The 27006-nt window shown below is 37.2% G+C and overlaps 2 protein-coding genes and 1 pseudogene across 3 annotated transcripts in view; all 3 read left to right on the forward strand.

Annotated features, from left to right (window-relative positions):
- Eaf2 (ELL associated factor 2) overlaps positions 1-27006 on the forward strand; it is a 1192577-nt gene that overhangs the window by 464693 nt on the left and 700878 nt on the right. The window lies entirely within an intron of this gene.
- The window catches only part of Stxbp5l (syntaxin binding protein 5L), a 331615-nt gene that overhangs the window by 181602 nt on the left and 123007 nt on the right, over positions 1-27006 (forward strand). Inside the window, 8 exon segments of the mRNA XM_052158363.1 lie at positions 2696-2754; positions 2757-2818; positions 2820-2843; positions 3879-3946; positions 16146-16186; positions 18100-18317; positions 22389-22561; positions 25470-25595. Of these exon segments, the coding sequence (XP_052014323.1) occupies positions 2696-2754; positions 2757-2818; positions 2820-2843; positions 3879-3946; positions 16146-16186; positions 18100-18317; positions 22389-22561; positions 25470-25595 (771 nt within the window).
- LOC127666272 (LIM and senescent cell antigen-like-containing domain protein 2) lies at positions 4280-6638 on the forward strand (annotated as a pseudogene).

The raw sequence follows: 27006 nt of genomic DNA on the forward strand, positions 1-27006 counted from the left end.
TATGGGTCATATCATCTTAAGTATGTGAATAAGCATTTTGTCAAAAAATTGTTTACATTAATAACATGATTAGAATTTATATTAATTTTCACTATTATCAAATATTAAATAAATTTAAATATCAAGACTGAATCTAATTTTTCTCAAATAGTTTCTTCTCAACTGCATTGAATGTTAAACAAGTTATGTGTTCTCTCTACTCCATTGCCCCCCCTTCTGAACATTCTTCTATGCACTTGCCAACAATCTCTTTTTATTTATTTATTCATACAAACATTATGGTGAACAATTGTTCCCTCTTGGTTCTTAAATTTTCCTTTTTTGGTGGGAGAGTCACAGCTTTTTATTATTTAAAATGATTTTTAACTTTTAAATATATTTCAATTATATTCTTCCCCTCCTCTAAGTCCATCCATGCTCTGTCCCCTCCCTACTTATCCAACTTTAGTTCTTTTTCAAAAAACAAGCCAAAAACACGGTACAACAATAAAACTCTCAAAACCAAGAAAAAAAAAACACTACCTCAAACACACACACACACACAATGGAATCTATTATATGTCAGTCTACTACTCCTGAGCACATGGCCTCCTGTGAGTGCTTGATATACCCAGTGTCACTTCATTGAAAAAAAATGAAATTTTCCTCTCTTAGCAGGTATAAATGACAGTTCAGTTGCTAACCCTCATATTATTTCCTAGGTTTTCATTCATTCACTTTTAAAAATATAATAAGATAAAAAACGAAAGCTATTACACTAAAGATAGAAAAGTCAAGCCAAAACAAGAAAAGTGCTGAAGAGAGGGCATAAAAATCAGAAAGACACTCATTCTTGGACTCAGGAATTCCACAAAAGCACCAAACTAGAAGTCATAATATATAAGCAGAGGACCTGGGACAGACCTGTGCAGGCCCCATGTATACTGTTTCAGTCGTATCAGCTTTGATTATGTTGATTTAGAAGGCCTCGTTTTCTTGGAGTCTTCCATCCTCTCTGGCCCTTTTTTTATGTATAAAAATATCTTTTTTTATTCAATATATTCTGTATCCCTTATGTTTGATATATGTTTATGTAGGTGTTCTGTTCATCAATAGGGTCTCATTGTCAGTTTATGGAGAGCAACCTATAATCTTGGCAACATCCTGGGTTGTTTGGGAATGCCAATGGGGACACTTTGGCCTATGATTTAATTAGGTATTACCCAATCCCAGTACTAGAAGCTTCATTTGGAGACAAAAGATGGCCAGCTGGAATTCTGCCTCCTCCATTATTTGGTGATTTCAATTAGATAACATACACACACACACACACACACACACACACACACACACACGTGTAATATATGTAATATATGATATTATATTATATATATATCACATATATGTAATATATACTAGGTTTCTATGATATTAAGTTTTATAACATCCCTCAAATGTTCTTTAATTTTATGGGTCTCTTCCCATATTCCCTCCTACAGCTGTCTGTCTCCTCTCTGTCCCCACTTTATCCTCCCATTCTGTGTCCCCCTATCCTTTTCTTTGCACACTTTTACATCTAAGTATCAATTGTAGATTTAGAGGTAGAACACTTGGTTAACATGCAAAAGGCCATGGGATCAGAAAGAAAGCTAAATGCTTAAGTTAAACATCATAAACTATGTTTTCTTGCATGTATTGTGCTTCTTTTTTGCATATAGGCTAACATAATGATCCCAAGTATCTTCACTGTGTTCTTCACTGTTTAAGGAGCTGGCTATTGTTCCTTACTGCTGTTACCAAATTCATGTGTAGGTCTGTACTTTGAAGTGATTCACTCTTATTTCCCCCATAACTATTCATCTGTAACCATGGTCAGATTATATTGTATAAAAATATTCTTCAAATAAAAGGTAAAATAATGATACAATTAACAATTTTTACTTTGAAATTAAGAATTTCTAATTTACTAAGGATAACCTACTTTTCATTAATTAAATATGACTTGCTCTTCCCCATTTGATTTGCATTTGCTTCTATCCTAATCTGGAATACTATGTTCTTTATAGCACTTCTGATTGGTAGAAAGAGAACTCTTGGGGTTAGTAACATGGCTTAGTGGATAAAGGCATCTGCCACCAAGCTTGACAACCTGTGTTCAATCTCCAGGACCCATATATATCTTTTAGCTTCTAGCATACATATTTTAAAAATTTATTTATTTGAAAATTTTATAAATATATTACTATTTAAAGGTATACTACTATAATACAAATATTTTACTATTTAATACAAAATAATACAAATATTTTGCTACTTAAAGGAATAATATGCCTTTAAGTAGTATAAAAGGTATAATAGTAAAATATTAAATAGTAAGAGATATGTTAATTTTTTAAATATAATATGTAATTGCTCTAAATTTTAAGACTGTACTTATTACATAATATTTTAGTTTAATGCAGTTATTGTATTGATATTAACAAAGTGTGTCATTATGAGATGTTGGCAGCCTGGAAAGAAAATTAATCTCTATCATTATTAACACCTAATTTATAGATAATCATATTTTTAAAGTATTCAAATAAAATGATTCTTTTTATGGTACTAAAAGAGTGATATTTATAATGTTTATAAACATTTTAGGACTTGATCATGAAAATTATTTTATATTTTTATCCTTGCAAAATGACTCTAATATGTTGTTTTTATCTATTAGTTTTCCAATCTTTGAAAATCCATATCCAATGGACATTCATGAGTCACCAGTCACATGCACAGCTATTTTGCCGATTGTCCTCCAGATTTGATTCTAGTACTCTATTCTATAGGAGTCAAGCACAAAAAAACAAGGATACAGTAATAAGGTACATTTTTCCTGTTTGTGTATGTATGGTCATGCATGCTTTTTCTTGTCATTTTATTTTCTGCATTTCCATGCAAGGTGACTTGACTGAAACTTTGTAAGTACAAGATGACATTGTCAAAGATATAACTGGTAAAATTCAACTTTCTGACTGGAGCATAGTTCTAAGCCTGTAAGATTATAAATTTCCCATGCACTAGGGATATAATTACATACTAAGATCTATTTATCAGTCATGCTTATTTTAGTATTACATATATAAATATATGTATGTATATATATATATATATCACTCATAATAACTAACCTTTAATTTTTTTCATGTGGATCAAGTTTTACAAAATTCAAGAATCAGGTTTTGTTTTGTTTTGTTTTGTTTTGTTTTTTAAGAATCAGTTTTTTAAAAAAAAATTATCATTAGGAAAAAATATAAGCCAGGTGGTGGTGGCACACACCTTTAATCCCAGCTTTTGGGAGGCAGAAGCAGGTGGGTCTCAAAGTTTGAGGCCAGGCTGGTCTAAATGAGTTCCAAGACAGCCATGCCTACACAGAGAAATCCTATCACAAATAACACAAAAAATCCTTAAAACTTTTGTTACTAACATAATGAGATTTTTCTTTACAATGTTCAAGTTTAAAGTATTTACAATTATCACAAACCATCTAATATGGTTCCCGTTATTGGCCCAGGAAAACGGAAATGTACAATTCAAAAACAGCATTATATACATGTGGTTCTGGGTTAAATGGCACCACAATAGCTTGTTGGCAATACATACTGCATGGCATTCATTGCAACACTGTAAAAATACTTCTTTTGGTAATATTAGTTAAATTGATTTATTTAATTATTATTCTACATTTACAGATCTATTTGTTTAACAAAGGAATTGATAATAACTATACATTTCATCTTTGGCTGTTTTGTAGTGATTCATTATTAACTTATTTTTTATTTTGTAAAATTTAATTTTAAAATTCTAAGCATTTAATTGTAAAAATAAAAGCCACATATTCTCCCCAATAATCTGTCTAGGAATGGCCAGTCAGTGGAGGAGCTTGGAACCTTGGAGCACAAACCTATCCAGAAATTATTATTACTGGGTAAGTAAGGTGGTTTACAAGTTGTAAATTATAACAAATTATAAGTTATAAATTTAATAACAATAAAATACTTAAGTCGACACTTTTATGTAATTGTATTCTGGCAGAATCATTTAAGTATGAAGTAAGAATCTAAGATACAACCTTAAATCATATTTCTTAGCTTTGGTAGAAAATACAATCAAATTGTTAGAAACAGAATTATTACAAAAGGATTATATTTAGATTATATTAGCAGAAAAATCATAAGAAAATTATGAGTGTGATTCCCAGGAAATACTTTATTTGGAAGTCATAGACTATTAAGTTCAGGAAAGTCCTTAACCTAATATCATGATTCCTGTAAGTTTCAGGAATCATGCTTTGTATCCCCATTTCTATAGTGAACAAAAAATGTCTGCCATAGGCTCAAGTATTGCCTTCTCGATGTCTAGCTGATAGTGCTATCTTGGGAGAAAGGAGAAAGTGCAGGAGGTAGAAGCCATCTGGAGGAAATAAGCCACTGAGGATGTGCCCTGAGGAGTTATACCTAGTGTCTCGTCCCTTCCTTTTACTTTGCTTCTTTCCATCTACCTGGAGGTGAATAATCTGTCACATGCTCCAGCTGCCAAGATGTGAACTCTTCTGCCACACCCTCCCTGCTGTGATGAAATGTGAACCATTTAACAGAATCAACCTTTTCTTTCTTACCTTTATAGCATCAGAAATATCACTGCTTTGTAGAACAGCACTCTTCATGTCCTACTTTTTTTTACTTTTTTTTTGAAATTTATTTATTATATGTAAGTACACTGTAGCTATTTTCAGACACACCAGAAGAAGGCATCTGATCTCATTACAGATGGTTGTGAGCCACCATGTGGTTGCTGGGATTTGAAGTCAGGACCTCCGGAAGAGCAGTCGGTGCTCTTAACTGCTGAGCCATCTCTCCAGCCCTCATGTTCTAATATTAGGAACCAAAGAGATATAGATAAATATATACATAAGCTTACAGGTTGATAATTTCTTTAATAGGAGCATACAGTAATTCTTGCACTACTGGTGACAAGTCCCTTATCTAACACAGTATTTGACCTGAAGAAGCCAGTAATCTGAGACTATGAACAGATACCGACAAGGGAAATAACAGTAATGATTTCTCCTTAGTCAAAGAATGAGAAAAGAGTGAGACATGATCCTTAAACTAGGATCATTAAGTTAACACACGCGCACGCACACACACGTGCATACCCTAGCCCATTCCCACAAAGGCCAAATTTCAAAGCTTAGACGTATCTCCAGGCTCTAAAGAAATATTCCAATTTCCTTCACTGAAGGTAGAGCAGAGGCCTGAGATTTTCATCTCCATTGAGTAAAACCCATGTCTGGTGATATCATTAGAACCATGTGAAGCCAGGATTCCCAGAATAGCAGCCATATTCCTATCTCTTTATTGGTCTCAGTAATGTGAGATAGAGAAAAGAATGTGGACAGTGCTGGGAAATCACTCACAAAAATGATAGCTGAAGACTTACCAAATTAGCAAAACAACATGAACCCACAGAGTCTAGAAGTTGGAATAAATGCCAAGAAATCCATATCAAAATACACCATAGTCAAAATTTGGAAAAGTAAACAAGGAAAAGGTTAATAGATACAAAAGAAAAAAGTCCTCCCACACATAACACTCAACTAATATGATGAGTGACAAATTGTGCATCAGAAAACCTTGGGGACATCCAGGATTGCCAACTGGGCTAGACACACAGTTTCCAAGAGAAGAAGAAACCTGTCTTTGCACCAGTGCTACCAGGCCTACTCTACCCCTAATGAGCACATCTTCAATAGCACTGGAGTACTCTACCATGAGCACTGCTTTGTGTGTGCACAGTACTTCTGGATCTTTTATAGTTTGAGGGTCATAAGTACTCACACATCTTCCAAATGCTGATTGCTCCATGCTGTGAATTCTGTGGTGTGTTTCTCACTGGACACATCATCAAGTCCATGAAGCTAGTGAACTGGAATTCAGGATGTTTATGTTGTGAGCTGCATTTTGTGGAGCTGGCTGATGTGAGCTGGCCATTGATGGGCAGCCTCTTATGTTCAAACAGGATGCCTACCACCCAGACCACTTCAACTGCTCCCACCGAGAAGGAGCTGACCTCTGAGCCCAAGAGCTGAAGGGTACGCTCTACTGCCTGCCTTGTCATGACAAGCTGGGTGCCACCATGTGTGGGGCCCGCCACCAGCCCACTGAGGCTGTGTAGTAGAGACACTGCGAAAATGGTGGCATGTGGAGTACTTCATGCCAAGTGTGAGAAGCCATTCCTGTGGCACCAGAGCTATGAAAAGGGCCTGACCTATTGTGAGAGAGACCTATATAATTAGAATCTTTGTATAATTAGAACTTTGGAGATAAATGTTTGCTACACCTGCAATCATGTGATCAAGCCCAGTGGAAAAAAACTGTGGAGTTCAATATGACGCCTATGTGCAAGAGTTGCTATAGAGGTTCCCTCTAGAGCTGAAGAAGAAGCTGAAGAAGCTCTCCGATCTGACCTCCAGCAAGGCCCAGCCCAAGTCTGTGGACTTCAACTCAGTTCATAGGTCCTTGGCTTCCATTTATCTGCCCTCACCCTCCTGCCAAATCCCTGCTGGCCACCTCCCACTTCTCCTCCATCCCAACCTCCTCCCTCTGCTGTCATCCTGATTAGTCAGTCTGCCTTGGGCTACAGACACAGTTCTCTCTCCTGTGCAGAGGCCTGGCCCAGCCTCAGTCACGCCCTCTCATGCCCACATCTCCAGCGACAGGAACAAAATGGGAGTGGGAGTGAGTTGAACATTTCTGTTGTTAGAGATCAAAATAGGGAGCTCTCAACTTAAATATCTGAAATTTTCCTACAAATTAAAAAAAAATTTTTTGAGATTTCATTTCATCCCAATCAGAATGGTTCAGAACAACAAAACAACTGATGGCTGTCAGTGAGATTGTGGAAAAAGAGGGATTCTTATTCACTGTTGGTAGAAATGCAACTTTGGATAGTATGGAGTATCCTCAAAAAAACAAATCTAAACTAAAAATAAATCTACTATAAGTCTCAGCTATACTGCTTGGCATCTGCCCAAAGGATGCATCATCCTACTCTACCAGCACCTACTCAGCAGTGCTCAAAACTGTCCTAGTCACGGAACGGGGAAAGAGGCTTCAACATTTGTCTGAGGCAACTTTGGACATGCTCTGAAACTAGATTACAGTGTCAGTGTGAAACATTATTATGTAAGTTAACAAAAAAAGTTAAACTCTACTAACAATGTGTGAAACTATATTCAATAAGTCTGTTGAAGTAAATGACTTTCTTTATGACTACCATCACCTGGACTGCCAGATTGGGCCTCAGCAGGAGGGGAGATGCTCAGTCCTGCTGGGACTAGATGTCCCAGGGTGGGGTAGCACCCAAGTGGTGCTTGCCCTGCTCTGAGAAGAGAAGGGGATAATGGGGGGGAGGGATTTGTAAGGGCAGAGGAGAGGGGAGGAGAGGGGAGTGCTGCAATGGGGATGTAGTGTGAATAAAAATAAGACAAACTCTTTTACATGAATGTGGGTCCACATTGAACTAATGCATTCCCCCTACACACACACAATATAAAAACACTTTCAGTATATCTTTAGAGTGAGATTTAAAACTATAAGTAGTTTAATCCTCTAATTTCTATTTTTTCAAAAATATTTTGACTATTAAATAGTTCCTTTACATATAAATTTGTAATTAGTTTATTTCTACAAATTTTTAAGCATTCTACTAAAGATTATGTTGAATCTATATGTTGTTTACTAGAACTAGTATAAGAATTACCATCAGAAGCATACTGTCTCTGTCATTTTATCAGTAATTCTTTTCCTCTTATCAGATTTTTTTAGCATATGGCTCTAGTATAAATTATAATGGTTTCTATCTAAATGTCTTGTAGTATCTTATTATAAATGATAATTTATGCTTTAATTTTCCAAGTTTTTTCTGCTACAAAGACACAGTATTTATTTTTATATACTGGACTTCATTTAATTTTCACTCTCATTGAGTAATTGAGGTTTTGGTGCATATCTATTATAAGCTCTGCAAATCAAAGCAATTCTATTTCTTCCTTTCAGCTTGTTGCCTCATAATTTGTCTTTCTTTTTTTTTTTTTAAACATTTTTTTATTCGATATAATTTATTTACATTTCAAATGATTTCCCCTTTTCTAGCCCCCCCCCACTCCCCGAAAGTCCCGCAAACCCCCTTCTCTTCCCCTGTCCTCCCACCCACCCCTTCCCACTTCCCGGTTCTGGTTTTGCTGAATACTGTTTCACTGAGTCTTTCCAGAACCAGGGGCCACTCCTCCTTTCTTCTTGTACCTCATTTGATGTGTGGATTATGTTTTGGGTATTCCAGTTTTCTAGGTTAATATCCACTTATTAGTGAGTGCATACCATGATTCACCTTTTGAGTCTGAGTTACCTCACTTAGTATGATATTCTCTAGCTCCATCCATTTGCCTAAGAATTTCATGAATTCATTGTTTCTAATGGCTGAATAGTACTCCATTGTGTAGATATACCACATTTTTTGCATCCACTCTTCTGTTGAGGGATACCTGGGTTCTTTCCAGCATCTGGCAATTACAAATAGGGCTGCTATGAACATAGTAGAACATGTATCCTTATTACATGGTGGGGAGTCTTCTGGGTATATGCCCAGGAGTGGTATAGCAGGATCTTCTGGAAGTAAGGTGCCCAGTTTTCGGAGGAACCGCCAGACTGATTTCCAGAGTGGTTGTACCAATTTGCAACCCCACCAGCAGTGGAGGAGTGTTCCTCTTTCTCCACACCCTCTCCAACACCTGCTGTCTCCTGAATTTTTAATCTTAGCCATTCTGACTGGTGTAAGATGAAATCTTAGGGTTGTTTTGATTTGCATTTCCCTAATGACTAATGAAGTTGAGCATTTTTTAAGATGCTTCTCCGCCATCCGAAGTTCTTCAGGCGAGAATTCTTTGTTTAACTCTGTACCCCATTTTTTAATAGGGTTGTTTGATTTTCTGGAGTCTAACTTCTTGAGTTCTTTATATATATTGGATATTAGCCCTCTATCTGATGTAGGATTGGTGAAGATCTTTTCCCAATTTGTTGGTTGCCGATTTGTCCTCTTGATGGTGTCCTTTGCCTTACAGAAACTTTGTAATTTTATGAGGTCCCATTTGTCAATTCTTGCTCTTAGAGCATACGCTATTGGTGTTCTGTTCAGAAACTTTCTCCCTGTGCCGATGTCCTCAAGGGTCTTCCCCAGTTTCTTTTCTATTAGCTTCAGAGTGTCTGGCTTTATGTGGAGGTCCTTGATCCATTTGGATTTGAGCTTAGTACAAGGAGACAAGGATGGATCAATTCGCATTCTTCTGCATGCTGACCTCCAGTTGAACCAGCACCATTTGTTGAAAAGGCTATCTTTTTTCCATTGGATGTTTTCAGCCTCTTTGTCGAGGATCAAGTGGCCATAGGTGAGTGGGTTCATTTCTGGATCTTCAATCCTGTTCCATTGATCCTCCTGCCTGTCACTGTACCAATACCATGCAGTTTTTAACACTATTGCTCTGTAGTATTGCTTGAGGTCAGGGATACTGATTCCCCCAGATTTCCTTTTGTTGCTGAGAATAGTTTTAGCTATCCTGGGTTTTTTGTTGTTCCAGATGAATTTGATAATTGCTCTTTCTAACTCTGTGAAGAATTGAGTTGGGATTTTGATGGGTATTGCATTGAGTCTGTATAGTGCTTTAGGCAAAATGGCCATTTTAACTATATTGATTCTACCGATCCATGAGCATGGGAGGTTTTCCCATTTTTTGAGGTCTTCTTCCATTTCCTTCTTCAGAGTCTTGAAGTTCTTGTCATACAGATCTTTCACATGTTTGGTAAGAGTCACCCCAAGATACTTTATACTGTTTGTGGCTATTGTGAAGGGGGTCATTTCCCTAATTTCTTTCTCAGCCTGCTTATCCTTTGAGTATAGGAAGGCCACTGATTTGCTTGAGTTGATTTTATAACCTGCCACTTTGCTGAAGTTGTTTATCAGCTGTAGGAGCTCTCTAGTGGAGTTCTTTGGGTCACTTAGGTAGACGATCATGTCGTCTGCAAATAATGATAGTTTGACTTCTTCCTTTCCAATTTGTATCCCTTTGACCTCCTTATGTTGTCGAATTGCCCGAGCTAGTACCTCAAGTACAATATTGAAAAGATAAGGAGAAAGGGGGCAGCCTTGTCTGGTCCCTGATTTCAGTGGGATTGCTTCAAGTTTCTCTCCATTTAGTTTGATGCTGGCTACCGGTTTGTTGTATATTGCTTTTACTATGTTTAGGTATGGGCCTTGAATTCCTGTTCTCTCCAAGACTTTAAGCATGAAGGGATGCTGAATTTTGTCAAATGCTTTTTCAGCATCCAATGAAATGACCATGTGGTTTTGTTCTTTGAGTCTGTTTATGTAGTGGATTGTATTGATGGATTTCCGTATATTGAACCAACCCTGCATTCCCGGGATAAAGCCTACTTGATCATGGTGGATGATCGTTTTGATGTGTTCTTGGATTCGGTTGGCAAGAATTTTATTGAGTATTTTTGCATCGATGTTCATAAGGGAAATTGGTCTGAAGTTCTCTTTCTTTGTTGGATCTTTGTGTGGCTTTGGTATCAGCGTAATTGTGGCTTCGTAGAAGGAATTGGGTAGTGTTCCTTCTGTTTCTATTTTGTGGAATAGTTTGAAGAGTATTGGTGTTAACTCTTCTTTGAAGGTCTGGTAGAATTCTGCACTGAAGCCATCTGGTCCTGTGCTTTTTTTGGTTGGAAGACTTTCTATGACTCCTTCTATTTCTTTAGGCATTATGGGACTGTTTAGATGGTCTAGTTGGTCCTGATTTAATTTTGGTATTTGGTATCTGTCAAGGAAATTGTCCATTTCCTCCAGATTCTCCAGTTGTGTTGAGTATAGGCTCTTGTAGTAGGATCTGATGATTTTTTGGATTTCCTCAGTTTCCGTTGTTATATCTCCCTTTTCATTTCTAAGTTTGTTAATTTGGATACTTTCTCTGTGCCCTTTGGTCAGTCTGGCTAAGGGTTTATCTATCTTGTTGATTTTCTCAAAGAACCAGCTCCTGGTATTGTTGATTTTTTGTATGGTTCTCTTTGTTTCTACTTGATTGATTTCGGCCCTGAGTTTGATGATTTCCTGCCTTCTACTCCTCCTGGGCGAAATAGCTTCTTTTTGTTCTAGGGTTTTCAGGTGTGTCATTAAGCTGGTAATGTATGCTCTCTCCATTTTCTTTTTGGAGGCACTCAGGGCTATGAGTTTTCCTCTTAGCACTGCTTTCATTGTGTCCCATAGATTTGGGTATGTTGTGTTTTCATTTTCATTGTGTTCTAAAAAGTCTTTAATTTCTTTCTTTATTTCTTCCTTGACCAAGGTATCATTGAGTAGAGTATTGTTCAGTTTCCACGTGTATGTGGGCTTTCTGTTGTTTCTGTTGCTATTGAAGACCACTTTTACTCCATAGTGATCAGATAGGAGGCATGGGATTAGTTCTATCTTCTTATATTTGTTGAGGTCTGTCTTGTGACCAATTATATGGTCGATTTTGGAGAAGGTACCATGAGGTGCTGAGAAAAAGGTATATTCTTTTGTTTTAGGATAGAATGTTCTATATATATCTGTTAAATCTAATCGGTCCAAAGCTTCAATTAGTTTCATTGTGTCCCTGTTTAGTTTCTGTTTTCCTGATCGGTCCATTGAGGAAAGTGCAGTGTTGAAGTCACCCACAATTATTGTGTTAGGTGCAATGTGTGCTTTTAGTTTTAATAAAGTTTCTTTTACGAAAGAGGGTGCCCTTGCATTTGGGGCATAGATGTTCAGGATTGACAGTTCTTCTTTTTGTATTTTTCCTTTGACCAGCAAGAAGTGTCCCTCAGGGTCTCTTTTGATGACTTTGGGTTGAAAGTCAATTTTATCTGATATTAAAATGGCTACTCCAGCTTGTTTCCTGAGACCATTTGCTTGTAAAATTGTCTTCCAGCCTTTTACTCTAAGGTAGTGTTTGTCTTTGACCCTGAGGTGTGTTTCCTGTAAGCAGCAAAATGTAGGGTCCTGTTTACGTATCCATTCAGTTAGTCTGTGTCTTTTTATTGGGGCATTAAGTCCATTGATGTTAAGAGATATTAAGGAATAGTGATTGTTACTTCCTATCATTTTTGACGTTATTTTTTAAATTTGAATGCTTAACTTCTTTTGGGTTTGATGAAGGGTTACTATCTTGTTTTTTCCAGGGTGAAGTTTCCCTCCTTGTATTGGTGTTGTCCTCCTATTATCCTTTTTAGGGCCGGGTTTGTGGATAGATATTGGGTAAACTTGGTTTTGTCATGAAATATCTTAGTTTCTCCATCTATGGTGATTGAGAGTTTTGCTGGATATAGTAGTTTTGGTTGGCATTTGTGTTCTCTTAGAGTCTGCATGAGATCTGCCCAGGACCTTCTAGCCTTCATAGTCTCAGGTGAAAAGTCTGCTGTGATTCTGATAGGTCTTCCTTTATATGTTACTTGGCCTTTTTCTCTTACTGCCTTTAGTATTCTTTCTTTGTTTAGAACATTTGGTGTTTTGATTATTATGTGACGGGAAGTATTTCTGTTCTGGTCCAGTCTGTTTGGAGTTCTGTAGGCTTCTTGTATATTCATGGGCATCTCTCTCTTTAGGTTAGGGAAGTTTTCTTCCATAATTTTATTGAAGATATTTGCTGGCCCTTTAAGTTGTAAATCTTCACTCTCATCTATGCCTATAATCCTTAGGTTTGGTCTTCTCATTGTGTCCTGGATTTCCTGGATATTTTGGGTTACAAGCTTTTTGCATTTTGCATTTTCTTTAACTGTTGAGTCCATGGTTTCTATGGAATCTTCAGCATCTGAGATTCTTTCTTCTATCTCTTGTATTCTGTTGTTGATATTTGCATCTCTGTCCCCTGATTTCTTCCCAAGGCTTTCTATCTCCAAAGTTGTCTCCCTTTGAGTTTTCTTAGTTGTTTCTACTTCTGATTTTAGATCCTGGATGGTTTTGCTTAGCTCCTTCACTTGCATGTTTGTGTTTTCCTGTAATTCTTTAAGAGATTTTTGTGTTTCGTCTTTCATGCCCTCAGCCTGTTGACCAAAGTTCTCTTGTATTTCTTTAAGAGATTTTTGTATTTCGTCTTTCATGACCTCAGCCTGTTGACCAAAGTTCTCCTGTATTTCTTTAAGTGTTTTTTGCATTTCCTCCTTGTTGGCTTTTGTATTCTCCTGGATTTCTTTCAATGATTTTTGTGTTTCCCTTGCAAGGGCTTCTAACTTTTGATCCATTTTCTCCTGAATTTCTTTATGTATGTCCTTCATGTGTTCCTGTACCAGCATCATGACCAGTGATTTTAAATCCAAATCTTGTTTTACTGGTGTGATGGGGTATCCAGGACATGTTGGTAGAGGAGAATTGGGTTCAGATGTTGCCATATTGCCTTGATTTCTGTTAGTGACGTTCCTGCGTTTGCCTTTTGCCATCTAGTTCTCACTGGTGTTAGTTTATCTTGTCAGTGCTGGACTCACCAGTGCAAGCTGCCCCTTCCCAGTTGGCCTCTGGTGCACAGCTTACCTCCTGCACTGCTTGTAGACAGTGTGCTGCTGCCCAGGCTGTTCCGATCCCAAAGCAGGCACCCGAAGGCTCCCGCTGGGGCCCGCTGGATTCACTGGAGCACACTGACTTCTCCCAGCTGGCTGCCCGGAAGCCCAGCTAGCCACTTGCAGGACTTGGAGATGTAATGCTGCCGCCCAGACTGATCTGGATCCGGAAGCGGAGAGAGTAGAGCTATGGGCTTCTGCCTGAGGCCTTGCCCCAGGTTGTGTCTGTGGACCAGATGGAGCCTGTGTGCACCCCCAGGGAGTGCCAATGGTGTATGCTACTGTGACCTCCCCTGTGTTCCGCTCACTCCGCTGGGCAGCCGATCTGCCAACCGGGCTGTCGCACACAAGGTTAGCCTGGCCGCCCAGTCCCTGAGTCCAGGCAAAAGCCTGGGAGGGCAAGGTCCGAGCAAAGTTCCCCTAGGGCTATGACTGTTAATTGGGTCTGCCAGGTGACTAGGATGGTGGGCAGGCGTGCGTGCCCGCGCTCCCTGAAAGTGCCGGGAGAGTCTGCTTTGCTAACAATCACCTGGGCGGGTTGACTCACAGATGGCCCACCAAGCCGCCCAGTTCTTGGGGTCAGTCCTGTGCCTTTTGGGGCCTGGACCCCCGCTTTGTTAGCCTTAGGCTATGCCTGTTACAGGTCTGCCCACCTGAGCTCTCTGTCGTCCTGCAGACAAAATGGCGGCGGCGCGCTCGCAGGCCTGGGCAAAAAACCTCCTGGCTGGGTTGGCACCCCGATGGCCCCCCGACCCGCCCAGGGCCTGGGTGCAGGCCAACGCCCGTCGGGCTCAGACCACCGCGGTGTTGGCCTCGGATTATGTTTGTGTACCTCAGTCTGTCCGTTCCCCGGAGTCCGGAACCAAGATAGATGCACCTCTCCTGACTGGTGGGAGGCCGAGTTCTGAAGTGGCCTCCGTGCAGGAAAGGCGCCACACAACTGCAGCTGCTTGCTGCCCGGCTGGTCAGCGAAGGTCAGTGGTCGTGGGCGCAGGGCCTAACTGGTCCCTGTGACGCCTTGGTTCCACTGCTGATGGCCCTTCAGCTGGAGCAGCCACTGCTGCCGCTGCCGCTGCCGCCGCCGCCCCGTAATTTGTCTTTCTTAATGAAATGTTTAATTCCTCCATCATAGCAGTCAATAAGATTGTGAAAGTAGATATTTTTTCTTTGTTCCTCATCTAAGGGGGAAAAACATGTTCTTTTATAATCATGTATATTAGGCAATGTGTGTACATGGTTGTTACCAAATGAAAGGCAATTCTCTTCATCAGTCATGTTTCTTCATTAATAATGATGACTCGGTCTCTACTGACTTTTGTATCATTTGACCAAAACAAATGTATTTTCTTATGTAAGTTTTCATTCTCGTTCCATTCTAGTTTGCCAACTGGTTTTTTTTGTTAAAATGTTTACTTGCTTTTGTTTTTCTAAGTCAGATTTCTCTTGGTTATAAGAAATTTCTCTTTTTTAAATTTTTTATTAATTATTTTTATACAATCCATATTTTATTCCCCACCCTGCCAATCCCTGTTCACCCTCTGACTGTTCATGTCCCATACCTCCTCCCTTCTTCCTACCTCCATGTGGATGTCCCTACCCTACGCCCGGGACCTCTAAATTCCTTGGGGCCTCCAATCTTCTGGTGGTTAGGTGCATCATCTCTGAAAGAACACAGCAGTCCTCTGCTGTATGTGTGCTAGGGGCCTCATATCAGCTAGCATACGCTGTCTGTTTGGTGGTCCAGTGTTTGAGAGATCCCAGGGGTCCAGATTAATTGAGACTGCTGGTCCTCCTACAGGGTAACCCTCAGGGAAAAAAAAGTAAAAAAAGAAAGAAAGAAGGAAGGAAGTAAGGAAGGAAAGAAAGAAAGGAAGGAAGGAAGGAAGGAAGGAAGGAAGGAAGGAAGGAAGGAAGGAAGAAAGGAAGAAAGAACTCTACATATTTTAGCTTTTACTTATACATATTTTCTTGACCAGGTTTTTGTCTGTTCCTAATGGGATACTGTTGAACTTTCTTTACCTGCATTTTTTTCTCTGCGTTTGGTGTCAGATAATGCTGACTTTCCCAAATGTATTAGGAAGAACTCTAGCCTCTTTGTTTTGTAGATTAGTTTGTATAAAATTGGGATAAATTATCAATAAATCATAGTGATCTTAGATCAGCTTTGATTTTTGCTTTTATATTTTAATAATATTCAACCTATCTTTTTCATTAAATGCTAATTCTATTTTAAAATATTATTTTTTCATAAGTTATTGTACTGTTCTCTATGATGTGTATATTACAGTAAGAAAATTTAATGCTTTTTTCTTTTTCTTTAAAGTTCAGTGTGTCCTTTTTTAAAAATATTATTGTTTTGAACTTAGAAATAGTTTCTCATAAATCAACATTCATTATAATGATTTTAATGAATATATAATAACAGTAACTGAATGTTCTATGTATCTGGGGTGAGTGTTTTATTTGGCATACTTTAATTAATGGTAATTTATTTTTACCTAGTCATGCTGATGGAACAATAAAATTTTGGGATGCTTCAGCAAGTAAGTTTATATTTATCCCCATTCAACAAAATATTTTTTCAAAATTCATTGATGGTCATTTACCACCTTTTAATTTGAATAATTGTCATTTCAGGAAATATTTTAGCATAATTATAATGCTTTCTTACAATATTTATTATATGTATTTTAGATCAGCTTAATGTATCTCTGCTCTAATTATATTCAATAATATTAAATCAACAAGACTATAGGCATTCTTTCAGCAATCCAATCTTAAAGCATGTTGCATCAGGAAAAGAACCAAGCTTTACCAGATTACTGTTCTAGGAATGCCCTCTGTGTCCGACCTGTGTGGTGTTTGAGAAGCGCTCTCATTCCTCTGTTCTCAGCTTTGCTATCCCACTCTATGGGTCCATAAGAAGCAAGAGAAATTATTTGATAACACTAAAAATTCTTTTTAGTTTTTTTAACAATTAAGTAATTGAAGGAAAAACATATGTGGTCAATATGCAAGGGCCTGCAACCTTACCTAAGTCTTCATTATGGCCATATACATTATGCCCAGTGACATTATGCCATGTCATTCACAAAACATGATCTTAAGAGAAAGAAATGCACACATGTAAATACATGTCAAACTGTTTCTAAATGTAGTATGATCAAATGCTATTTTAATCAGAAATGGTAGAGATTTATTTGGACCAGTAAGTTTCAGACAGATTACTTATATATTTATGCATTTGTTTATCTTTCAGACAGGATAATTTTACTATCCTATTTAGTTAGCCTATATCTTAAGACTCTCAGCTATAGCCAATCACGTTCTAGGATTACATTTGTTCACTACCAGCCTAAGTAGAAAGGATATTTTAATGGATCAACAGCTAACATAAATTTTGTTAGGTAGTTAAATCTTAGGAAGTTAATTAAAACTTAGTCAAAAATAGGAAGAGAAGAAGAAGTAGCAATGATGTTGAAGTTTCTGAGCATGTGTAACCATGAGGCATTAATTTTGAAAAAAAGAAATACAAGAAAAAGCAATTAAATATGACACAAGATGCTGCCTTCTCTACAAGTCTGTTTCAACCTTTGCAGCTAGCTCAGTGATATCCTTTAAACCAGCAACAAACAACAACAAAAAAGGATCATGTTTTTAATTTACTCATATTTTGAGATTCTTAAAGTCTAGAGTGGGCCTTGGTATTTCCTGTTATTGACAAATTTTAAAAGTTCAAGCCAAAGCCAGGTAGTGGTGGTACAGGTATTTAATACCAGCACCCAAGGTGCAGAGGCAGGTGGATCTTTGTGAGTTCAAGGATAGCCTACTCTACAGAGCCAGTTCCAGCAATGCCAGAGCTACTCAGAGAGATCACGCCAAAGCCAAAGCAAACAAAATGTTCAGGCCAGTTACTTTGTAGAATTATCTCAAATTGGACTGACCTCTCAAAGATTATTTATAAAACGAGTTTTGTTTTGTTGGGGAAAATTGTGTTTTTATTTTGTTCTAAAGTGGAATGGCTTCCCCAAAGTAAATATTATTGAAAACCATTTATAAACCCAGAGTTTTTTAAGCTTATACTTGACCCTTTCTTAACTAGGAACACTCAGATGAGATCTTTCCTAAATGATTTCTATTTTAAAAAAAATCTAGAAAATTGTATCAAACTCTTATCAAAGAGTTAAATGACTTACTGTGAAAAAAATGAGACCATCTCATCTGGAGGAGAGTTATTTCTTCCATTTTCTTAGCTCCAATGCTCATAAACATTTTTTTCCTTCAGATCTCTCGATACTGCTGCCATGAGGGCACTTCACTGAGGGTTTACTATGTAAACATAATTTGCTCTATTGGAGTTTTAGTTTTGTGATTCAACAAATACATTGAAAAAACTTGAACAATGTCTAAGAATTAAAATCAAATTAGGAAATAACTGCGTTTTATTATTTTATAGTGACACTACAGATGTTGTACAAGCTAAAAACTTCCAAAGTATTTGAAAAGCAGAAGGCAGGAGACGGCAAACAGACATGTGAGATTGTAGAGGAAGATCCTTTTGCTGTTCAGATGATTTACTGGTGTCCAGAGAGCAGAATATTTTGTGTATCTGGAGTCTCTGCATATGTCATAATTTATAAATTCAGCAGACATGAAATCACAACAGAAATAGTGGTAAGTCACTTGAGATTTATCTTTCCTATTTATAGTTCCTAAATGAAAGCAATATTATTTCAACTACCACTGGGTATGGTTTTTAAGGCATCAAGATTGATGAGGTTTGCTCTCGTTGTCTATTGAAATGCTTAAGTGTGGGCCCCCAAATCCTTGAGTCTGTCCGTAGGCTCAAGAGACACTGCCCCCAAATTACTTCTGACTGGTAAATGAAGATGCCAACAGCCAATAGCTAGGTAGACCCTGCCCCCAGGATATTTCTGATTGGTAAATGAAGATGCCAACAGCCAATAGCTAGGTAGACCCTGCCCCCAGGATATTTCTGATTGGTAAATAAAGATGCCAATAGCTAGTGGGACAGAAGAGACATAGGTGGGGTTTAGGTTTCCTGAGCTTGGGGTTCGGAGGAGAACCTTGAGGGGGGAAAGTGCAGGAGGAAGAAGGAGAAGCTGTCATGGGTTAGCTGAGCCGTAAGAATGTGGCCCCTGAGGGCTGGCCAGTTAGAGTTAAGAGCAGCCTAGATGAAACATAGTAAATAAGGAGTAATAATTCAGAGTTATCTACAAGAAAGTAGATTCTAATAGCGTAGAAGGTAGATATCGGCCCATCTCTTGTGCTGTTTAAGGCTTATTAAAAATATAAAAGTTGTGTATGTCTTTTATCTGGGAACTAAATGGTCAAAGGGGGGCAGGAAACCTGGTCTGAATTAAATAATTTCTAAATTTCTAAATAAATTTCTAAGTGTTAATAAATAAACTTAATTTATTAAAAAGTAGTTTGTTTTTAAATAAAAAGTTCTCTTAACTTTAATTCTAATTAAATAATATAATTCTTATTTTACCTCAATGTCAAAATAAGCTTGCTATTTTAAATTAATTTTTCTTTTTTTTTATTCGATATATTCTTTATTTACATTTCAAATGATTTCCCCTTTTCTGGGTCCCCACTCCCCGCAAGTCCCATAAGCCCTCTTCCCTCCCCCTCTTCCTCCATCTACTCCTTCCCACTTCCCTGTTCTGGAATTCCCCTATACTCTTGCACTGAGTCTTTCTAGAACCAGGGGCCACTCATCCATTCTTCTTGGACATCATTTAATAAGTGGATTATTTCTTGGGTATTCCAAGTTTCTAGGTTAATATCCACTTATCAGTGAGTGCATACCAGGATTGATCTTTTGAGACTGGGTTACCTCACTTAGTATGATGTTCTCCAGCTCCATCCATTTGTCTAAGAATTTCAGGAATTCATTGTTTCTAATGGTTAAATTAATTTTCCTACAAATTGAGCACCACATGGTTGTCTTTTGTTATATATCTTTGTATCTCTTCAGTTTTGCACCTACATGGCTAAACTGAGTCAATTCCTCCTAAACATTGTCAATATAATTGCATCATAAAATAACTTAATGAAAAAAATACTTATTATAATACATAACACATTTTAAAATAGGTATTATATGCCTAGCAAGTATATGCATATATGCACAATGTATTTAATTAGAGAGTGTAGAGTTTTGCTTTCTGTATAAGTGTCTAATTAGTGTGGCTATGTCCTTTTTTTTTTTAATTGACATACTTTTTATTTACATTTCAAATGATTTCCCCTTTTCTGGGTCCCCACTCCCTGCAAGTCCCATAAGCCCTCTTCCGTCCCCCTGTTCTTCCATCCACCCCTTCCCATTTCCCTGTTCTGGAATTCCCCTATACTCTTGCACTGAGTCTTTCCAGAACCAGGGGCCACTCCTCCTTTCTTCTTGTATCTCATTTGATGTGTGGATTATGTCCTGGGTATTCCAAGTTTCTAGGCTAATATCCACTTATCAGTGAGTGCATACCATGATTGATCTTTTGAGACTGGGTTACCTCAGTTAGTATGATGTTCTCCAGCTCCATCCATTTGTCTAAGAATTTCAGGAATTCATTGTTTCTAATGGCTGAATAGTACTCCATTGTGTAAATATACCACATTTTTTTGTATCCATTCCTCTGTTGAAGGACACCTAGGTTCTTTCCAGCTTCTGGCTACTACAAATAGGGCTGCTATGAACATAGTGGAGCATGTGTCCTTATTGCATGCTGAAGAATCCTCTGGATATATGCCCAGGAGCGGTATAAGGCTTTATCCTTTTTAAAAATTTAGCTGTTGTTTGTTTTCTTGTTAATAATTAGCTGTTATAAGTGATTCTCAACTGTAATAAAGTTACTTCTAATAGTTTTTATGGAGCAACATTATATATAGTTAAAAATAATTATAATGGTACATTACTATTACCTTGCCATTACATGAAATTCTGATTATATAGAACAATGGTGTTATTGTGGCATCAGCTACATCTAAGTTAATATGCCGGTAATTTCTCCATTCTGTTCTATATATTTTACCCTCTTTACCAGAGTATAAAGATTATCTCATATAGGCTTTTGTGTGTGTGTGTGTGTGTGTGTGTGTGTGTGTGTGTGTGTGTGTGTGTGTATGTTTACCTCAACTAAAAGTAATGTCATTCTTTTAGAGTATATTGAAAGTTTAGGGCATGAGGTCACAGGTGCTTAAGTTTCAATCCTAACTTTACCACTAATTATCTCTGTGTGTGGCTCTGAGCAATTAATAGGCTGTAATATAGTCTGGGGACAATTTATACACCCGCCCATATAATTTCCTGTGTTAAAAAAAATAGAAAATAGAGAACAAAGCTTAAGTGGAAAAATGCATGCTAATTTGATCTGATTTTTATAATGATGTTACAGCAGCATCAGCACTGTATAGTAGTAAGTACTCAATAACTCAATAACCATGTTGTCACTGGTAGAAGCTTCTAGTAGTTTAAAGATCATTATTATAGAAAGCTTAGTAACATTACTATAATCCGTTTTAAGTGTCAATGTGCTCATTACACTGTAATAAATATTAATTTCTATATTGGAGTAACCGTTAATTTCTCCTTTTGTTTAAATCATCCACCAAATTATGATTTCCTATTGTAAGAAATTGTCTTAGTTAGGGTTTTTCTTATTATGATAAAGCACCATGACCAAAAGCAAAAAGAGGAAATTATTTATTTCATTCATACTTCCAGATGTTCTTAACCACTCTAAGTCATGCAGGAACTCAAGCAGTGTGGGAACTCCGGCAGGGTATGGACCTGCAGGCTAGAACTCACACAGACATGGTGGAGCAACACTGCCTGCTGGCTCGCTCCCCAAGGCTTGCTTATCCTACTGTCTTATACAACTCAAGTCCACCTGCCCAAGTCCACAGTTGGCCGCCCCCAACCAATCACTAAGAAAATGTCCCACAGGTTTGTCTACAATGCCACTCTTTTGGGGGACATTTTCTCAATTAAGAGTCCCTCTTTCGTACAAGAAGAACGGGGGAGTGGCCCCTTGTTCTGGAAAGACTCAGTGAAGCAGTATAGGGCAAAACCAGAACGGGGAAGTGGGAAGGGGTGGATGGGAGAACAGGGAGAGAGAAGGGGGCTTACGGGACTTTCGGGGAGTGGGGGGCTAGAAAAGAGGAAACCATTGGAAATGTAAATAAAAAATATATCGAATTAAAAAAAAAGAGTCCCTCTTTCAAAATGACTCTAGCTTGTGTCAAGTTAGCAAAATAAACTTGAGAAAGGAAAAGAATATTCAGTATATAAAATTTTCTGCCACACAAATATGATGTGAAGGTAAATACTGGGACGTGAGGGCACACACCTTTAACCTCTGCACTCAGAACGTAGAGGCAGGCAGTTCTCTGAGATTTAGACCAGCTTGGTCTACAGAATTAACAGGACAGCCAGAGGTACACAGAAAAACCTTGTCTCAAACCCTCCCCACAAAAAGGAATTTACTTTTAGTAATAAGTTTCTTTCTTTTATAGTTCTGAGAAATTAAAACTTATGTTTTTTTATCTTGTTTTTGTTTTTTCTTTTTCTTTTTTGGTGATTGTCATTAAGTAATCCATATAATCCAATTACTTAATTCAGATTGAAATAATTCAGAATAATTTATAAAAACCAAGATATATTAATGTGCCTATTATCATCGTCATTATTATTAGACTAAATTAAAGCAACCTTTTTTTAAGTCATTAGAGGTACGACTTCAGTGCGATGTTGAAGACATTATTACTCCCGAGCCAGAAACAAGTCCTCCATTTCCAGATCTCTCCTCTCAACTTCCTTCTTCAAGGAGTCTTTCTGGAAGTACTAATACTGTGTCTAGTGAAGGAGTGACAAAGGACAGCATCCCATGCCTCAGGTAAGAGCCACTACCAAGTGCCGAAGCGCACTCCACTGTCAGTCACACAACTCTTGCACAAGGTAACAGATAAAATTACTGCTCTCTCTTGTTAGGTGAGTTAGAAAAGCAGGATTTTCTTTGAATCACCCCCAACAGACACAGTACTTCAATACTTCATTTACCTATTTACATTATTCCCAAAATGATTCTAAAGAAAACATTAATTTTATAAAATGGGAAGTTTAACAAGGCCAAACCCTAATCACTTTTTCCTAACTAGTAATTATTGTTAAACATTTTACACAATATATTGAAGTTACATTTAACAACATAATAAAAAGCTTAGCATGTAAAGTTCTTAGGCAAATTTATCTTCCTTTTATGCTTTTAATTTCATAGGATTTATAAGTTATTGCTTTACATTGTCATACAGTTGTTTTTAGTGTTAGATATTTGGAGAATTTAGCCTAAGTGCGAGTTTTTTTCTAAGCCCCATAAAACAATATATGTATATATTTCTAAAGAAATTCTAGTTTGTTTCCTAATTTCTTATGAAATATGTACAGAAACTTTAGAGATAAGTTTTCAAAAGCAAAAGCTATATAATTAGCAGTAATGTATAACTTCTGATTTTTTAAAAGATTTTCAAAAAGAAAGAGTAAGCATGAATTAATTGGAAGAAAACGCTACAAGCAAAAAAAAATTTATTAAATTGTAGATAGTGGAAAATAAGTTCACATATATTTATATTTGTGTGCATGTACACACACACACACACACACACACCATACTGTACATGTGACAGTCAGAGGACAACCTGTAAGAATCTTTTCTTTCCTTCTACCTTGTGGGTCCTGGGGATGAAGCTCAGTTCGATGGCTTCTTTACTTTAAAGGTACTTTTCAAGCACCTTTACTTGCTAAGCTACTGTGCCAACCCATTTATATTTTAATTTTTCTTTTATATCAGTTTCCTTCATTTAGTTGAGTTAAAGGAATGTGAAAATCTCTTCCTGGTCCACCCTCTGACTGTTCCACATCCCATACCTCCTCCCTTCCTCCCCCCACCCCTAATCCCCACCCCCATCTCCATGAGGATGTCCCTATCTCCCCACCCTCCACTACACCAGACCCCTCCACTCCCTGGGTTCTCCATACCAGGCAGTCCTGTGCTATATATGTATTGGGGGCCTCCTATCAGCTAGTGTATGCTAAATCTTCACTTTTAGAAGTATTCTAATTATTATCAATATATACAGATTTGTACAATAATTTTTATTTATATTTTTGTATGCTTAATAAATATTTATCATTGGCCTTGTTAAGAGAATGAGATTTAAAGAAGAAACTTGAAATAATTAATGAGTTAAATAATACATGGTGGAATAAAATTCTAGACAAAAACAATAGCTATAGCCATGGACTTGACATGCTTGGCATGCTAAGGAAAAAAAGAATAGCTATAGCCATGGATTTGAAGTGCTTGGCATGCTAATGAAAAAAACAATAGCTATAGCCATGGACTTGACATGCTTGGCATGCTAAGGAAATAATTGGGTCAGTGCAGCTAGAACTCAAAAAAGTGTCTTGATAATTAGAAGTGATATTGTATAGATGATAGAGGCCTAATAATAGGGTGTTATGAGAGCCTTACCATTTATTTCAAGTGGGAAGTGGGAGTCGTTGTAATGTTTTGATTAGAAAATAACATGATTAGGCTTAAAGTTTAAATAGATCAATTTAATAAGTGAGTTGAACATGAGTTTGAGAATGAAGAGGAGAATAGAAGCTAGAGACCAGTTATGAGGCTATCAAAGTAATCAAGATTAAATAAAGGGATGCCTTATCTATTGTTTTAAATAAAACATCAGTTTTAATTTTTAATTGAAAACAAACAATGACTTTTATAACATCATTGTATTATTAGTATTGCAGTGGATACATATTCAGTTTCAAAAGCTGTTTGTTATTTATTTGAAATTTTTTTTAAGTGGACAGCCTGTGTCTTTATTTGGTAGTTCTGAGATCATAACAGCATAGAAGTAAAAAGTACTTAGCATATGGATAGATTTCCAAAGTAATATTGATGGCATTTCATGACCAACTGATAAATAAGAGTACAGTAGTTACAGATTACTGTTCTCTGTACAAATAGAAGTAGAGGAGGGTTGTAAGAACAACTACAGGTAGAGTAGATTTAGAGAAAAATAACAACTTGTTGGATGGTAATTTATTGGTCATGGTCCCAATTTGATTTCTGTTGATGTGATAGAATACCTACCAAAAGTAATTTTGGAGGCGGAGGAGCTCAGCTGGTTTATAGGTCGTACCCTATCAGTAAAGGGAAGCCAGGACAAGAACTCATGGCAGGAACTGATGCAGAGACCATGGAAGAATGCCGCCTGCTGGCTCGCTTCCTCTGGTTTGCCTTGCTACCTTCCCTAAAACACCCTAGCCCCACCTACTCCAAGACAGCACTGCCTGCAGTGGGCTTGGCCTTTCCTATATCATTCGCAACTGAGAAAGACCTCCCAACAGAAATGCCCTCAGGCTAATCTAATGGAGAAAATCTGTCAGTTAGTAACCCCTCTTTCCAGATATATCTAAGTTTGTGTCAGGTTGCCAAATATAACTATATAACAGTCATTCTTTGTATTGCTATACTTTATAATTATATGAAAAGTATCATTTATTTTAAGGCACTGTCCTAAAATAAAGAAAATGTTTGATAAGAACGTAAAACTGACTAAAAAATTACTGAGCAAGTATATGTAGTGTGGTACATCTAAGGTAATGACAAAGCATTTTCTATATACATACTTGCCCCCATGGTATATAATTTTGAAGCATGGTTCTATGTAAATTCTGAAGATGATTAAGTCTGCTAAAGATGTATGGGGTAGAATAATGTTTCCTCTTTCTTCTAGTGTTAAAGCACGGCCAGTGCGAATGCCGCCAGGCTATCAAGCAGATCTTGTGATTCAGCTGGTGTGGGTAGATGGTGAGCCTCCTCAGCAAATTACCAGCCTTGCTATAAGCTCAGCATATGGAATGTAAGTGATTAAACTAACTCTCTGGTTTGTATTCCCTAATTTTAAGTGGTTTGTAAATTCATCTTTAAAATATTAAATCTTAAAATCCCTTAGTTCAATTTTTATAAAATTTATAATATGATAAAATGATAATCAATTTTATGCTATGATTATATTTTATTTGTTTTCTTTTCCTTGGTTTCATATTAGTGGTAATGTCCCTATTTTAGATTTTTTTCTTTTTGTATTGATTTGGATTTTCCATCTCTTTTCCCATTATGTTTCTCTTTGGTCCGTATTGTTATAGAATTCTCTTCAACTTTGTCTAATGTGATAGTAGAGCTACCAGTACAGTTTGGTTTCAATGAGACTTGCAAATAGAGCAAGTTTAAGATTTCTCATGATAACTCTTTTATCCTTTTGAAGGATTCCTGGTCTTAGTTTCAAAACAACCTTTTCAAACGATTGGCCGTCAAAGACAGGAGAGAGAACTAGCAGAACTAAGAGACTGTGGAGATGTGCCACTTAATTCAGCAAATTATTAGAGAAAACATTTTCAATTTATGGGAACTCCACTGAAGAATATATAGCAATATGAGAACGGTAGCTTGTGTGATTCTACTATAGAGCTTTGGCTGTCAAGGAAAAAGAACAGAAAAGGAAGGAAGGAGGAAGGAAGGAAGGAAGGAAGGAAGGAAGGAAGGAAGGAAGGAAGGAAGGAAGGAAGGAAAGAAATTCCCCCAACTTAAATCATTACCAGAGTAAATTCTACCAAGTATTAAAGAAATAAATAATGATTAGCAGAATCTTTCTGAGATTTATGATAGATGAAATCATGCTTGTCTTATTTTATGAGGTAACATAAATTCGAGGATATGAAAAGGTTATTACAAAAATGGAAAATTATAAGTCTATGACTTATATGAACATGAATTACAAATTCTAACCAAAATATAAATAAATCTATCAAGAAAATGATAAAATTATTCATAACTAAAGTTCATTTACATCAGGAATGCAGATTGTTTTACCATTTAAAATTAATCGAGGCAATTTATCAACTTAACAGAATAAAGTAGTGTAAAAGTAACTTTTATTTGCATGATGTAATTGTCATCTCAGAGGTTTGGTGCCTTGTTCTGCTAACCTAGGCCTAATCCTGGAAACTTCTAGCCTCCATACAAACTAATGTAGACCGAGAATATTTTCAGCCTCTGAGACCTACTGCTGAATAAGCTCACCTTTTCTAGCTCTTTCAAACTCTAGCTGACTGATTCAACTCAGCTGTTGTGGCTCAAAACTCTTCTCTAGGCTGACTGATTTGAACTGGTTTCTCAGCTTCACTCTGCTTGGCCTCACACTATCTCAGGCAATCTGTTCTAATCTTCTGACCCCTCACTCTCTGGCTCATTCTGTTTTCACCTGTGTCTAC

Source organism: Apodemus sylvaticus, chromosome 15 (assembly GCF_947179515.1).
Source record: "Apodemus sylvaticus chromosome 15, mApoSyl1.1, whole genome shotgun sequence".
In the NCBI taxonomy this organism is placed as follows: domain Eukaryota; kingdom Metazoa; phylum Chordata; class Mammalia; order Rodentia; family Muridae; genus Apodemus; species Apodemus sylvaticus.